At 38.8% G+C, this 17,556-nt stretch overlaps 2 protein-coding genes across 2 annotated transcripts in view; both read left to right on the top strand.

The window, feature by feature from the left end:
* Positions 1–3,709: 3,709 nt before the first annotated feature.
* Positions 3,710–11,058, top strand: sall4 (spalt-like transcription factor 4). The gene is made up of 4 exons (XM_079676971.1): positions 3,710–3,952; positions 6,155–8,590; positions 8,686–8,987; positions 9,085–11,058. The coding sequence occupies exons 1-4, from the start codon at positions 3,886–3,888 to the stop codon at positions 9,517–9,519; spliced, it is 3,240 nt and encodes a 1,079-aa protein (XP_079533097.1). The 5' UTR covers positions 3,710–3,885; the 3' UTR covers positions 9,520–11,058.
* Positions 11,059–12,451: 1,393 nt separating this feature from the next.
* The window catches only part of atp9a (ATPase phospholipid transporting 9A), a 43,726-nt gene continuing 38,621 nt past the window's right edge, over positions 12,452–17,556 (top strand). The window contains exons 1-4 of the mRNA XM_079675327.1: positions 12,452–12,618; positions 14,934–15,078; positions 16,903–17,016; positions 17,208–17,316. Of these exons, the coding sequence (XP_079531453.1) occupies positions 12,551–12,618; positions 14,934–15,078; positions 16,903–17,016; positions 17,208–17,316 (436 nt within the window). The 5' untranslated portion in view covers positions 12,452–12,550. The remainder of the gene's footprint in view (positions 12,619–14,933; positions 15,079–16,902; positions 17,017–17,207; positions 17,317–17,556) is intronic.

The raw sequence follows: 17,556 nt of genomic DNA on the forward strand, positions 1-17,556 counted from the left end.
TACAGTGTTAATATGTGTTACAGTATTAATATGTGTCACAGTGTCACAGTGTTAATATGTGTCACAGTGTTAATATGTGTTACAGTGTTACAGTGTTAATATGTGTTACAGTGTTAATATGTGTTACAGTGTCACAGTGTTAATATGTGTCACAGTGTTAATATGTGTAACAGTGTCACAGTGTTAATATGTGTTACAGTGTTACAGTGTTAATATGTGTTACAGTGTTATTATGTGTTACAGTGTTAATATGTGTTACAGTGTTACAGTGTTAATATGTGTCACATTGTTACAGTGTTAATATGTGTTACAGTGTTAATATGTGTTACAGTTTCACAGTGTTAATATGTGTTACAGTGTTAACATGTGTTACAGTGTTACAGTGTTATTATGTGTTATAGTCTTAATATGTGTTACAGTGTTACAGTGTTACAGTGTTAATATGTGTCACAGTGTTACAGTGTTAATATGTGTTACAGTGTTAACAGTGTTACAGTGTTACAGTGTTAATATGTGTTACAGTGTCACAGTGTTAATATGTGTTACAGTGTTAACATGTGTTACAGTGTTACAGTGTTAATATGTGTTACAGTGCTACAGTGTTATTATGTGTTACAGTGTTAATATGTGTTACAGTGTCACAGTCTTAACATATGTTACAGTGTTACAGTGTTAATATGTGTTACCGTGTCACAGTGTTAATATGTGTTAAAGTGTTAATATGTGTCACAGTGTTACAGTGTTAATATGTGTTACAGTGTTAACATGTGTTACAGTTTCACAGTGTTAATATGTGTTACAGTGTCACAGTGTTAATATGTGTTACAGTGTTAACATGTGTTACAGTGTTAATATGTGTTACAGTGTTACAGTGTTAATATGTGTTACAGTGTTAACATGTGTTACAGTGTCACAGTGTTAATATGTGTTACAATGTTACAGTGTTAATATGTGTTACAGTGTTACAGTGTTAATATGTGTTACAATGTTACAGTGTTCATATGTGTTACAGTGTCACAGTGTTAATATGTGTTACAATGTTACAGTGTTAATATGTGTTACAGTGTTAATATGTGTTACAGTGTTAATATGTGTTACAGTGTTACAATGTTAGTGTTAATACTGTATGTGTTACAGTGTTACAGTGTCAATATGTGTTACAGTGTTAATGTGTTACAGTATTAATATGTGTTACAGTGTTACAGTGTTAATGTGTTACAGTGTTACAATGTTACAGTGTTAATATGTGTTACAGTGTTACAGTGTTAATATGTGTTACAGTGTTACAGTATTAATATGTGTTACAGTATTAATATGTGTTACAGTGTTAATATGTGTTACAGTGTTACAGTATACATATGTGTTACAGTGTTACAGTATTAATATGTGTTCCAGTGTTAATATGTGTTACAGTGTTACAGTATTAATATGTGTTACAGTGTTAATATGTTTTACAGTGTTACAGTGTTAATATGTTTTACAGTGTTACAGTGTCAATATGTGTTACAGTGTTAATGTGTTACAGTATTAATATGTGTTACAGTGTTACAGTGTTAAGGTGTTACAGTGTTACAATGTTACAGTGTTAATATGTGTTACAGTGTTACAGTGTCAATATGTGTTACAATGTTACAGTGTTAATATGTGCACCATTATATGCAATTAGCTTGTACAGGAAAACTCAGAAACAAACATGATTCTGATATTTCAGATAACATTTATTAATATATCTAAAAGTATTTTCCCTTTTTATTTGTATCTTCTACATTGTATTTCCAAATCATTTGTATGTCAAAAAAAGCCCTTTGAAACTGCCTTGTGTATGAATTGTGCCTTATTTGCATGGCTTAATACTTGTTTTTGCATTATTGTGAACGTAAATCTTTCAATTTGTTTATTCTGTGTCCTTGACTTTGTGTTGAGTCTTATTTCTTTACCTTTACACTCTTCTTTCTGCACACATGTGTGATGTTTATTTTGCATTGTTTACTCTCTGAAAGCCAGGAGCAGTTTATAATATCATTCTTGTTTGTATCTCAGACCCATTGAGGATTTGTCTCCTTTCTTTCTTCTACTTCTACTCCTCATGAATACTAAATGTGTATCCATAATACATTTTCCCACACCGCTTTGATCTCAGATGACCCCTCGGTGTGCGTACAGCAGCGTTTCAACACAGATTGGCATGTCGTCTCTGTCACATTCCAAAAATAAATAACTGCCTGCATAAGGTAATCTGAGAATGAAGTAAAAGTAAGGAAGGTTATATGTCCTGTACCAGCATACTTCATATCCTCATGCTCTGAACATCAATAAGATTAAAGTATTGGTCTGGGATTGTTTCGTAAAGCCAGATCAACTTACACTCTGTGTTATCATCGCACATGTCGGGACCTTTACCCTCAGGTTTGAAGAGGAATCACTGTGAGATTTTAGTTTTAGAAGATGTGGTTTATTGATTGTGAGATTTTAGTTTTAGAAGATGTTAGGTTGGTTTATTGATTAGCTGATCATTTATTCAGTTGTTTGATTATACCTAACTATACCTCTTCTGGTATGATGATTAAAGTTTCCCCCTTGGAGAAATTACATGTTTGACACTACATTAGCCACAAAAGATATGAAAATTGTGGTCACATGTCATTTTTCCTGACATAGAAGTATGTTTTAGAGCATTAGAGCTCAGCATATTGAAAATATATGTGACAAACAGCCTCATAAATACGAAATTGTATGATTTAAATGTTAAAAATGCACATAACCACCACTTAAGATTGTTTGCATTAACCTGAATAATAGCCAAAGGATACATTCTGTGGCTGCGGCACAAGTTACTTTGTTGTAAATTACAACCTTGTTTAACCTAACCTCCACCAATAATGCACCTTAAGTCATATTCCTATCATAGTTGGATACTATTTTACGTGACCTTTTCTATAAACATACAGTACATCATAAATACATGTCAGTCTAAAAGAAGTTGGGCAAACAGAGTTGATGTGTATGTAACCTCCATTGCTGTACATTAATCTAACTTTGCTCTAACCTTTTGACTTTATTTGGAAATATTTAACTGCTCCAAGGATTATTATAAGAGTGATACCATATACAGAAGGATGTACCAAAACTGCAACACAGATCATAAAGGTTCCTTCCACTATATGATATATTTTAACATTTGTTTGTATGTTTTAATTAGGATTGAAGTCTTTTTTAATTTTTTATTGTATTTTTTACATTGTGTTTTTTTAATTTTCGATTGTGGACCAAACACCAAGACAAATCCTTGTATGTGCAAACCTACATGGCAATAAAACCCTGTTATGCTGTAGGAGGATCAAGGTAAATTGTGGGCATGAACAGAAAAACACTACACACATTGTATGTATGCATTTTAAACAGTAGCCTATACGCATGTAAGTTCACATTACGCATCGGTGATGTGTCAGTGTTTTGGGTCAAATGTGCCACAGGTTGAAAGCAGACTACCAGTTTAAGATCATGTTGTTTGACTGATCTTTATGTCGCTTGAGTTTGTCGGCGACAATATATATATTTTTCGGGAACAAGGGAGAGAGCGATGAGTTGGGTGTTATTAACCCTGCCTCCATCCCCAGCCCGGCCACTCGCAGAGCTCCTCCCGCCCCCTCCCGGCTCCGCGCTCCGCTCATCAATAGGGAGCACATTTGAATAATGTGTGAGCACTTGGACTGGAGCCAATCAGCTGTCAGAGGACCGTGATGAATCGCAATGCATTATTGATAATAATAATTACGTTGACATGCGCATTTCTACTTGAGGGGGACTAATTTGCCAAGCAGAAGACATTTGTAGAAGAAGGAGAGGAAATATTGTTGGCAACTCTTTGCTCCTGATGGTTGCATCATGTCGAGGCGCAAGCAAGCCAAACCGCAGCACATCAACTCCGACGATCCCGGTGCGTTAGAGAATGGTAAGTTTTCGCACAACATATTTGTTTGTTTCCCGAAAAACGTAACATACAGCTTCGCCATGCCATGTTGCAAAACTATCGACATTTTATCTCAAAAGTTGGGAGCTGCGTTCCACTCGCACTTTGACCTGTTGCTGTCTGTTTGAATTGACCAGAAATAAGAACTGAGCCTCAGTCACTGGACCCAAATCTGAAATCATTTTTAACACGATACAGGTGTTCCGCGAGGAGGGTTTTAAACGACTACACTGTAATTTGTTTTACTTTGTTCACAGAAAGACGATACATTGAGACATTTTGTAACTTTTTCTGTTTGATTAACTTTCAACTATTTTACAATTTCTTCCTAAACCGATATCGTTTGAGCAGTAGTTTCGATGAAATTATTTTTGAACTTATTTGGCCTCTTTTGCTGCCTGTTGATTCATTGATATATTGAACATTTACTTGAGTAGTTGTGTGGCTAAGAATGAATGCCTACGATGGTCTGGGTGTATTTTATAGGCCTATCATTTTACTTTCATATCATTCTGATTCTACATTTTGCTTAATTTTTCATGAAACGTCGCTTTCATTTGGTGGCAAATATTAGTGTGTATGCCTTCAACGCTCTTTGGCTGAATTTAAAGTGGTTTTGTTGAAATTGTTTGTATTGTACATTATATTTCAACTTCGCTGAGTACGTTGCTGAATCTAATGTAACTACATGCTTTGGTGGAATTTGTTTGCAAGCGTTCGTCGATATTGAGGGTTTTAAACAAAGCTGCCCAACAAGAACTGTATGAAATGTGACTCTGGAGTAAGCTGACCTAAAGGCAATAAATTCCCCAGTTTAATGCATGACTGTTTCCTTTCGTACATATGTGGAGAGGTGGGGGATGGAGCAGTGGCCTTTTTGTGGAGACTGGGTGGGGGGTGCGTTTTGGTGTTGCCATATGCAAGCTCCCGTAGCTGCTGGCGCAAGACCTCACCTTATAATTGGGAAAGTTTACTAACACGTCGTAGGACAGCTACTGAGCTTTGTGATGTGTACCTATATTTCAGAAAAAAGCGTTTTTGATGAAATATTTCATATTTTGTGAACCACTTAGGTCCATGCATTGAATGGTTAGTCTGACCTCGTGTCATGTAGCCCACCATAGGTGATCAGATGCAGGTCATGCGCCGTCAAGTGGTAAACTAGAGCGTTGCCTCCTAATTTTTACTTCATAATCGACAAATTGTGACTTTTGGGTGATCAATAGTTGTTAAATATTATCTCTATTTACTAATTAAACTCTGTCGAAGTTAATTACATTATGATAAGAGCGTCTATATTGGTGCGTAATTTGTGTGTGGCTGAGTCCTTCGTACTGTTTCCTCAAAGCTCAGTGTAATGCCATTTGCAACATTTCTTTTTGCTACTCTGCTTCAATGCCTCCTGGTGAGCTATTAACAAGTCCAACAGTTTCCTCGCAAATGCAAACAGGTGGTCTACCCCCTTTCTTTGAGGCATTAGCATTTAACAATACACCCAGTTGTGAAATGGCCTCTTGGTTAGCAGACAAATTAAAATGCTCACTTGGAGCACTTATCAGGCTGTGAAACGGCTTCATGCTAATCAACATAGAATTACCATTTTTTTTAAACCCATGTTTGCATACTAAACTTAAACTTGTTTTTCCTTTCTACTCTTTGTTACAAACAAGAACTTAAAATTCAGTTTATAGGTATTCATGAATTATTGCAGAAACTAGATTTACATTTCTCTGCGTGTTAGTTACTGGCAACTAATCTGATTTTGAGCAAAGTAACTTGGTGGAGTATTTCAGAAACACACTAATGTAATGCCTGTGGCTCTTTGTCTTCCTGGACATTGTTCAGGGTAATGTCAAAGGTAGAGGGTTGCCCTCTGCTGGCCCTGTAGGCAAATTCAAAGACTTTAACAACCCAATGCAATGACAAAAGAAAGGAAACATCATACAATACAAATGAATAAAGTTGATCACTGAATCGAATTATCTATGTGTCACAATGGCAACAATAATTTAACAAAAAATGCTTTAGAGAATTTCTTGTTCTTACCACAATTATATTTTTCTTGGTGATTACCAATGGGAATATTTTTTACAATACTTGTTATACTAATTGTACTGGTCAGATATTGTCATTACTGTATTCAAAGCATATTATTAAATCCCTGTACCATCTTTTTTTTTCAAGGAATTCCTTGTGATGATCAAGTTGAGGAGATCAGAATGGACGAAACCAGGGTCTGCAAAAAGTGCTGTGCCGAATTCTTCGATGAAGAAGAATATGTTGAGCATGAGAAAAAATGCACAAAAAAACAGCAAGGGCTCATCCTAAAAAATGGAGATGGCGATGGAGTGCCTGAGGGATATTCACAAGGCTCCCCCGACGACCTTATGAGTGACCAGGACGACAGCCAGTCCAGCAGCCAATCCCCATTAAATGGCAATCCAGACCAGCTGCAAAGAACAGAGGACGAGTCCAACATGAACGCAGAGGACTCGGGACAGAGGGATCAGACGGGGATGCCTACTAGCCCTGAAATGAATTATCATCACTCGCTCAAAATGCAAGATACAAATGTCACTCTTGAAACCATGGCAGACACCAAAGTGGCAGTCTCCCAACATTATTCAAATAATGCAGCTCTGATCTCATCACAGGAAGCCATACAAGCCATCCCGATGATCTTGGAACAGTTGGTTTGCCTTCAGCAACAGCAGCTACAGCAAATCCAGATCACAGAACAGATTCGAATCCAAGTATCCATGATGACTCCAAACTGTCTGCAGTCATCGGTAGGGGCAGTAATGGACCCTCTGAAAGCCCTTGGCGCACATCTCTCTCAGCAGTTGTCAGCTGCAGCTGCTCTGATAGGAAAAAGGACAGGCAGTCAAAGCCTTTCTATGGAGGCAATGAAGCTAGGTAAATTAACTGTGCCAGTTGGCATCCATCCCTGTCTACCTGAAGCAGTGGAATCTTTTACTTCTAAAACTGACCTTTTGAAAGCAATCCCAGATCTGACTAGCCGTTTACCAGGACAACTTCCACAGTCACCAGTTGTCATGGGTTTCACTAACGGCTCCAACGGTATCCAAGCCGACATTGAGTCCTCTAAAAAAATGAAGCCGGCGATGCAGATTGTTCCTCCAGAACCAAAGAATGGCGACTCAGCATACAGGCACAAGTGTAAGTACTGCGGAAAGTCCTTTGGCAATGACAGTGCTCTCCAGATTCACTTGCGTTCTCACACCGGCGAGAGGCCTTTCAAGTGTAATATTTGCGGCAACCGCTTCACAACCAAAGGAAACCTCAAAGTGCATTTCCAGAGGCATAGAGACAAGTATCCTAACATCGGCATGAACCCACATCCTGTGCCCGAGCACCTTGACAACATCCCCACCACCAGTGGCATTCCCTATGGCATGTCTATGCCCATGGACGAGTCGAATATGACCGACATTAAGCCTATGTTGCCTCAGTCAGCTGCTGGCTTCCAACAGTCACCTGTACCATCATTGAAGACATTTGACAGCTACGCAGGGGACCCATTTCCCCAGAGACCTTCCCCATCAACAAGCGACATCTCCCCAACCATTTCCTCTCATGTGTTTGGACAAGAACCAGCAGTGGATCTGCATCAGAAGGATACTAAAGAACTGATAGGCGCCCTGCATCATATGAACAGTAATTCCCTTATAGGTGAACAAAGCTCTGGAACTGCAAAACTTCAGCAGATGGTGGATGGCCTGGAGAAGAGGACCAACGACCCCAATGAGTGTGTCATCTGCCATAGAGTCCTCAGTTGCCAGAGCTCGCTCAAAATGCATTACCGCACACACACCGGCGAGAGACCCTACAAGTGCAAAATTTGTGGACGCGCATTCTCCACCAAGGGTAACCTTAAAGCCCATTACGGAGTGCACAGGGCTAACTCCCCTCTTAAAATGCAGCACTCGTGTCCCATCTGCCAGAAGAAGTTCACCAACGCTGTGGTTCTGCAGCAGCACATCCGCATGCACATGGGTGGCCAGATCCCTAACACCCCTATGCCAGAAACCCCGGTCGAAGCAGCAGAAGCCATGGAATTATCTCTGTCAGAGGAGAACTCTACAGATATCCTTGGTTTTGAAGCAAGCTTGGAAGATCCTGAGCCAGAGCCGAACTCCCAGAAACCAGACGATACCTCAGATTCCCTCCCGCCCGCCTCTGAGGAACCACCACAGAATCAGACTCCCCCCATCCTGTTTTCGAGCCTTGAAGTTTTAAAGAGTCTGACGTCGGCTCTTGAATTGAAACGACAGAGCAGCACCGCTTCGGAGAGCGAGGGACCATCCCTACCTCCTCCCAGAGAGCAGGAGTATCAGAACGGCCGCAGCCCTGCCATCTCTGACCATTCGGCCATGTCCTATCACTCATCTTCCCCACTAAACAACAACCCAAATTGTAGCAAATCTCCTGAGGCTCCCAGTAATGAATTTGCCCACAGTTTTTCTAGACCAGAGGGTGATGGCGGTGCACAAGGTGGCACTGAGTCAAGTGGAGCTCTTGACCTCACATCTTCCAGCAGCTTCGCCCCCAAAGCAATCAAAGAGGAACCTGGCATGCCATGCACAAATGGAGACCCTGGTGAGTTTATTAGAAAACAATTTAATCAAAGTATTTTAGAGGTTGTCATGTTGGATGCTTAGATCTAATATTTCACCCTTTTTATTTTTTGTAAGTATCTGGCAACATGTTTATGAGGATGCCATCAAGTCTGGATAGTCTGGAGATGAAGCTTTCTTCAGAGAATCCGTTGGGCCCTCACGGTTTGTTCAGCTCCCATATGCCTCAGGGAACCGCCATGCCCTCGTCCATCTCCAGCGCACCTCGACGATCATCCAAACAACACATTTGTCATGTCTGCTGCAAGAACTTCTCATCTGCCAGCGCCTTGCAGATCCACGAGCGCACTCATACAGGGGAGAAGCCATTTGCCTGCAATATCTGTGGCAGGGCTTTCACCACCAAGGGAAACTTAAAGGTAAGTCATAATGGTCTGACAAAGGGCTGAGTATTTTTGAAGTTCTCAAATATCGAGCATTGTGATGGGATTAATATGAACTTTGTCTTGTCTCTAGGTACACATCGGCACTCACATGTGGAACAACACGTCGCGGCGTGGCCAGCGCCTGTCTCTGGATAATCCCATGGCGCTGATGGCAATGAGCTCCGAGGCAAAGATGATGCCAGAAATGATGCAGGCCCCCAAAGACCTGGGTCCTCCACCAATGAACTTTGAACAGTCTCTCTGGAACCAGTACGCTGCTGCCTTCAGTGGAGGCCTGGCCATGAAGACCAACGAGATCTCAGTCATCCAAGGGGGTGGCATCCCCCTTCCAGGGAGCCCTGCTGGTGGGCCTCTGATTGGCTCCACTGGGGGCCTCATGAAGATGGATGGATCCCAGTCGGGCTTGCCTGGCTCAATGGCCGAAATGGAGAAGAACAGCTCCAGTAGCGTGCCAAAATTGCAGTTCCAACATTTCATGGAGGAGGGTAAAATTGCAGTTAACTAGGCTTTTTTCTTAGCCTTTACTCAATTTGCCAAATGAACTCAGTTTTTGAATGTCTCCCTTTTTGAATGAGGTACAATCAATATTCAGTGAGAACCTTTGAGAATCTGCTTGATAGGTTGAATTGTTCCAGTAATTTCATTGCAGCGGTCTCGCTCCTCATCTGAATGATTCTCAAGTGTTTTTTTTGTTGGAATTTATATAACTACTGTAGTTGTATTTTATTTGATATAAATATATATACGGGTATTTTTCCTGTGACTTTTGTTTTGCTGTCTATCCAGAAGTTTGAATGTACAACTTACTTGAAACTGCTTTAATTCAGACTGTCTCCTTGATACTTTGTGAAGGATTTTGACTTTAACAGGAAGTTTCAGGGCATGAATTTTTAAAGGAAACCGTGTCTCACTGTTCAGAAATATTGGTGTAGTTAACCGTATATATCTAGAATGACTACTCATTGTGTGCCAAAGGTTTTATGACATTGTTCATTTTTGTAGTGGTAAATGTCATTAGCTTGTCTCATTTTGAAAGGGCTTTTGATCAGACTGACTTATTCCAGTGTCTTGTCCATTAAATCAAGGTGCAACAGTTCACTCATCTATTTTGGAATATCATTTAATACAAAATAGGCTTTCATTATTTTTGTCAGTGCTAAGATAGGTAATGATGTCAAGCTTTTGTCAAGTGCCTAACTAGACTTGTTTATTGTTGCCGTGTCATTGACTGAACGATAAGGTTGTAATTGAGGCTCTCTCATACTGATACATTTGTGTTGCACCGTTTAATAATATAGCATTGTATTTCATATTTTCATCAACAAAAGTAACATATTCCACTTGTAAATCTGAAGATTCAAATTTAGTTGGCTGAGTTCTGAAGGCTTCTATATGGTCGATGTTCTCATGCCTGCACTTTATATCAGGTTTTAGTTACATTTACATTTTTATAGTTACATTTCACTGCTTTTTATTGTGATGGCTAAGAGGGGAAAAGGCAAATCAACAATTTTGTTAACTTTTCCTTCCTGTCAATTTTGTGTGTTACAACCATTTAGTGTCATTGTCAGACTCATTTTTTTCGTATCAACTTGTAGCATCATTAATTTATTTATAATTCACAAAATGCTTGAGGTTAGGGGGTAAGTTCTACCTCGTTTAGATTTTAGTTGTTCTCCGTGCCCCCTTCTCTCAACGCAATGCGCTGTATGTTTTCTGATACATTCTCGAGTACATGATGAGATTTTCATTCTCAACCTGCTGAGTTGAACTAATGAATGTATCACTGGACACTTTACACAACTCAGAATGGTCAGAGTACTTTGTAGGCCCCTGCTGTACATTCCTTATCGATATGCATTTGCCAAGTTGTGCCTTTCTTTAGCAAACCATGTCAAAACTGCTTTCAGGTTGGTCTCTACAATTAAAGTGATGTTGAGCCAATTTGGCCCGTTTACAATGTAAATGTTTTTTGTTTTTCAAATGTTTCCTACACCTTAATATTTTCTGATTTTGAAAAATAAAATCAGGTTGACTTTTTCAATCCGTATGCTGTCTTCACTTCACCACTGGCACTGTACCCAAACTTATTGAAGGACAACATCTCTGACTGAACACAGCTGGCAGGGAGCCAATTTGATAGTGTAATTTTGTATTATATCCCCCTTTGCCAACTGAAATGCCTGCAGTCTAAATGTACATATAAAATCCCTTATTTACATCAATTCACCTTCAGTTGACTCGGGTATTTCTTAGTATACTCATGTCATGACCCACCAGTAGCCATTAATCCCTTCTCATTTTGCATTCTCAACGAACAACTATTTGCATCTACAACTGAAGCATACTTGCCAATCATGTTCACAATTCATTAAGGTCAACTATACAGTGGCATATTTTACATGAAACAAATCTTTTGGTGCATTTAAACCAATTTACAGAGTAAGCAGCACTGCCTGCACTAGAAATGACAACTTTACAATAAGTCATGTTCAGTTTTTGTTGTGTATGAAACCATTTGGTTTAATTCTGTCAAAGACAAGAAAACACTTGTCCAAACATTCAAAGTAAAATAAGAACATACAATAACAATTTTAAGCATGAATTTGATGCATGGTGAGAGATAGAAACATTAAGAGATAGTAGGCTACTCAACAAAATCAAAACAAGATGGCTCTTCCTCTTACTTGGCTGAATCTGGATTCAAAGCTGTATCATTACATTACTACATTTAGCTATATTGGCATAGCTCTTACACCTGTTTTAGAAGTATATGCTTGCTGCTAGTATTAGAAGGGGAATTCTGCATAACTAGTAGGCAACTAATACTTTAGGCACTTTATAAATATGTTTATGCTAATACTGGCACTCAAACTGAAGTAACATTTGAAATGCATGACCTTTAGGCTACTTTGCTAGTTGACATTTCGCTATAAAAGAGTATCAGCTACTTCGACTAGGCAACTGGTAGAGGTTAGTCTAGAAAAATCAGAGTTACAAGTAATAAAAGCTGCTTAAATAAGGGTCCTGGACAAACAATATGAAAATGTATTGGAACATAAATATAGTAGCTCAGAAAATGGAACCTCAAAACTATCATTAGGTGCAGTGGGATTACTTTGGTAGTAATTATGATTATTTCCTAAAAATATGCCTTAGTCTATATGGAAGTATGATGACAGGTATTTTTATAAACACATTATCCCCTGTGGCTTCTGATTGTGCCTTTCCCTAGAAATTATCAACAGTTAAACTATGAAATGTATGTTTATAGTGACTCAAATGAAACAAATAAATAAGCTTTCAGCCCTTGAAACAAAAGTCAACTATATTTATAATCAAATAGATGTATCAGTGAATCATGATGAGATAAAGTGTATTTGGTGTATTGTAAGCTAACAGATCCAGCATCAGTGCTAACCTGCTCACTGTCTCCACCGTCCCGTGTGAGTGACAGCCGGGGAGCCTCCGCCCAGAAACCGCTCCTGCCAGGCGGACTGACAACAGCCTCCACCCGCTAACCGGGAGCTGCAGGAATGACCGACAATATCCCCCTACAACCCGTGAGGCGGCCGAAAAGAAACGACAGTAAAAACAGAAATGGGTAAGGGCGTTATACGGCATAGAATATTAATATGGATCCGTTTGTTGACGTATTTCTGGTCGGCTAACGTTAAATTGTTTACTGGAGCGAGAGACATTGTCTAAAACTAGCTTAGCAGTGGAGGTATTTGAAATATCAGTTAGGGGAAATCCAAAGGCTAATATACAAATTCATGTTTTGAACACGTTCTGGCCGTTTATAGTAGCTCAGAAACTGCTAGCTTTAGCTCCGAGAGACATCCTTGTTCCGGGGTAGCAAGTGCATTTGACGCCCATGTCAATATGTGCCCGGTAGACTGAAACTGTCCTAGAGCAGATACTACGCTGAGATGTAGGCCCTGATTTAAAACGATACCATGTTTTAAATTAACATGCTGGCTAAATGATGCCTTTTGTATGGTTATTTGTGATTTGCACATAAAGGGGCAGGCCTCTAGATGATGGAGAAAACACGCACAGGGCAGACACAGTGCTGAAATGCAGCCAATAATCTGACCAGGCTGTCATGGTGATGTCACCTCCTCTAATAATCACATAATACAAAGACAAAATGTCTGGAAATAAGCTGTTTATAATGCAGAGATACTGGTCTGTAGCTAGCGGCTTTTTGTAAAGTATGTTCTTGAGTTTGCAGTATAACTAGTCAAGCATGATGGCTATCATTGTGTCCAATGCACCTGTCCAACCTGACATGGTGGTTAAACTCTCAGTTACCAGTTTATATGCAATAGTCCTCAAACAGACCTCACCTTCACAAAGGTTGTAATGTGTGGCTTTCAGTTATTTTTCTTATCAATGGGCTAAACTATAGAAACATATCTCTTTATAATGCTCCACAAACTACACCCTTAAATCATCGCAAAACCAGTTTTAACAAAAGCTGGGCATTATAATCTCCATGAAGGGAGCATTTATTCCAGGACCGTTGTATTAGACTGGATCTGCTGTAGCTAGATGTACCGAATAAAGCTGAAGTGTCCTATATATCAAGTAGAAGGGAGCTTTGAGAATGCAGACCTCAGCTGTTGCCAAATGACCTGTCTCGCAATGTTAATGAAAGGGAAAAATAATTTGTTTATCCGCAATGTGATTCGGATATTCCCCACTGTGTAATGAAGTGCTTCTTGGCCCTTGATACTCCCTTCCATCATGTTTCATGAACATTGAGCAGATAGTTGTTCCATAAATCTGCTGAAAAAAACAAACCAAACATTAAAAACACAAGATCTGCACTAAAGCTTGATAAGTTGTTTGATTAATTAGTAGGTTGAAGAAAAATGTATTGGTTTTGACAATGAACAAATCGTACAGCAAATGTCAAACTTTATTCACTATTTGTAAAAAATATTTTATAGAAGTAAAACAAGGTGTAGCACTTTTTTCCCTCTCCATGTTGGGCTTAGTTTTATACTATGTAAACAATTGATCAAGAAACTATTGGCAGAATACCCACAACAAAAGTGCCTTCTTCACAGCAGGAATGTTGACTGTCATGGTGGGAACAGCACAGGTGTTGTTTATATAATTAACGATGGCTCATTTTTATTCAGCTGTCACAGTAAACTGTCAACTCAGCCATCGTTGATTTTATTATTTACACCTGTGTCCTTGCCTTCAGTGACATGTCAACACATCTTCTGTGTAAAAGGCCTGTCATTAGTCGCAGCCTCAATCTATTTGGGGTCTAAAAACAGCAACAGCTTGATCTTTTACTCAAGATGACAGAAATCAGAAGTTGCTTTTACAATGATACAATTGTACCACAAAGTAAATCATCTCTTGGACCTTATTGTATTTGATCCTATACCAAATACTACAAACTTGCATGCTGTGCATATATGCATCTTTAAATACAGTATCTATCATAACACTGAAATATCTCTTCATATGTGGACCTGACTAATGTGGTTTCTCACTTGATACTTGTGAGGCCTATTGTGTTTATAGGTGTGTATTATACTAAGAAAGTAGTTTGATTGTTAATCCCGAGGTCACTGGACTCTTAGTTTATTGATATGGAGTGTGTGTTTGTGTAGAGCGGAGGGAGTGGCCACCCTTATCTTGTAAAGCATAATCTCTTCCGACTTTAGCTAAGCCTTGTCTCTTCTTTGGTTTGAAGCTGAAATAAGCAACACATTAACTCAGAGATGTGAAATTCATTTAAAAAAAAAAAGGACCCATTATATGACAGCTTCACACAAAACAACCCAGGGTGATGAGTCACACTAAAGATGTTCTTTCTAAAGTTAAGAATATTTAATGATTGGATGTTTATCAGGAGATATTCCTTAATGTTTCTCCCACGCTTGCTCTCAGGTGCTGCCCGTGGTCGCGATGCTGTGGCATGGGCGACTTCCGTCCCCGCACCGTGTGGCTCGGCCACCCAGAAAAGAGGGAGCAGAGGTACCCGAGGAATGTCATTAACAACCAGAAGTACAACTTCTTCACCTTCCTGCCTGCGGTTAGTGTCAGTCAAAGGTCACCCCTCCACCCTCCCTCCTGTTCACCCCCAAAACCACCACCCACCTCTCCAGCGTGGCTCTTACTCATTGTCACTTTTTTGGGTTACATTTCTCCAAAAACTACGTTAGGAACCATCATCTCGGCTGTCATCTTGTACCAAAATATTAACCAGGCACAAAAAGTGGACATTGTATTCATGACTTATTTGGAATGAGCATCAGAGAGTCAGATTATGGTGGATCTGATAGTTATTTGACGGATATAGATTGATAATTGAGTCTATAACTTAGTGAAAGATGACCATTATAACCCAAGGCTGTGTCTAGATATCAGAAATGGATTCCTACCATCAGATCAAAACCCAAATACATTCAGGTTACAATAATATAAAACACATAAAAAGCAGAAAAAGCTCCCATTAAAGAGGCTGTAACTAGCAAATGAATCAATTGTTGTTATCAGTGAGTTTATGTTAATTGACTAGTTGATACAGTGAATAATTGGCTTAGTTTAGATACATACCTCAAATTTTAAATATACATACATTTATATTCCTACTTTAGTTAAATACAAATGTAGTCTTGTTTGCTAATTGTTAGTCTAACCCAAAATGTTGACATATTAGCATTCGTCCTTATGCTAGCACACATTGTTTACCTAACTTTGTGACTCGTGTGAGAGGGCAGTTCCTGACAGATGCACTGCCATAAGTATGAATGTACAGAATATTAGTAAATGGTGCCATTTTATGTTATATCTTAATTGTATCACACAGTCTCATTGAGAACAAAACATATTAACAAGAACAGCAAAAGTAAAAAATATTAGACATGGTGGGATGTCCTGGGTTCAGATCTACATCGAGATCACATTTGGCAAAACTAAAACATTTCCCTTAGCAACAGATCACATCCTTAGAAGAATATGGAAGATGCATATGTTATTTGGTTGGAGGTTTTTCTTTCTAAGCGTTGTGATTTTGACCCTCGCATTTCCCCGGCTTGCTTTACATATGAATTTGTTTTTCAGACATTCAGTTGTCTTAAGACCTTATGACCTTTTTCGTGTTTATGAAGTCAGACATTGAAGGTAGCTCACATTTGTTTGGAAAGCCAAAGACAAGAGCAAAGCCTTTTTGCATTGCAAATTGTGATGCTTTTTATTTTCCTTGGTCATGCCAAGAACATCTTCTCACTGGAACATATTGAAGTCTTTATGTTCTCTTTGTTTCTGCTCTCCACTTTCGTCGTTTCGGAAATGACGTACAGAAGTAATGTGAACGCGTACAGTTAGTAATCAGGTGGTCATTCAATTGGGCAAAGGGTTCATTTTAAGAAGGACACTAATGCAAGTGTGTGTGCATATTGTCACATAGACATAGATTGTTCATAAGGACAAAGAGTAGGAACACACTGTAAACTATTTTGGATTCATTTTTTCATATCTTTGCATAAATTGATGTTATTTTCCCAAATATTTCTTGATGAATTTATCAGGACTCATGGGATTCTCAAAAAAAAAAAAAAAGATTCACTGATCTAAAAACGAAACTGGTTTTAAATGTAATCCTGCATTAATAAACTCAAAAATATAAATTATAGGTTTTAGGAAACCTGTTTTTCCAGCAAATGTATGATTGAAGCGAATAAGGCTAAGGCTCTTCTTCAAAATTCAAACTAAATGCTGATTAGAATAAAAGCAAATATTCACATCAAAATCAGTCATGGTGGCCTAGCAGCAAATGTCAATACACTGTCATATACACAATAACTTCCCACACTGCAAATATTGAACTCTCTGCTTCTCTGTTTCATTTCCACAGGTGCTGTTTAATCAGTTCAAGTACTTCTTCAACTTGTACTTTTTGCTCCTGGCCTGCTCTCAGTTTATCAACGAGCTACGACTAGGAGCGCTCTACACCTACTGGGTCCCTCTGGTGTGTGACATTTCACTGACTGATCATTATCACCCTCTATCAACTCATTTGACTTTTATCAGTGTTCAGAAGTTATTCTGATAGTATTTAGTTTTGATGGAAATAATGTAACAGCACTAGCATGTATGAAGTTTGTTGTTCTATATTTAGGAGAAATAACTCTTTAATTTGGACGTTTTTTAACTCTTCAGGGTCTGGTTTTGGCGATTACCATCATGAGGGAGGCAGTTGAAGAAATAAGATGCTACCTTCGAGACAAAGAAGTGAACTCTCAGATTTACAGCAAGCTTTCAACAAGAGGTACGGATTGAAACAACATCCATAATATTCATCTGGCTGCTACTTAAACATTATTTATCTATTGACCTAATATATCATATTTCAATGACTTGCATATAGACTCTTATTGCACTATTTACTATTGACTCCTTTCTGTTTATCAGTGTTTTGTGTTGCACTGTTGGAGAATCCCGTGACAAAAGATTTTCCTCGACATAACTGCACTGTAGCTATGTCCGTTTGACAAATAAAGAACCTTGA

This window comes from Notothenia rossii (assembly GCF_949606895.1).
Source record: "Notothenia rossii genome assembly, chromosome: 4".
Classification (NCBI taxonomy): Eukaryota; Metazoa; Chordata; class Actinopteri; order Perciformes; family Nototheniidae; genus Notothenia; species Notothenia rossii.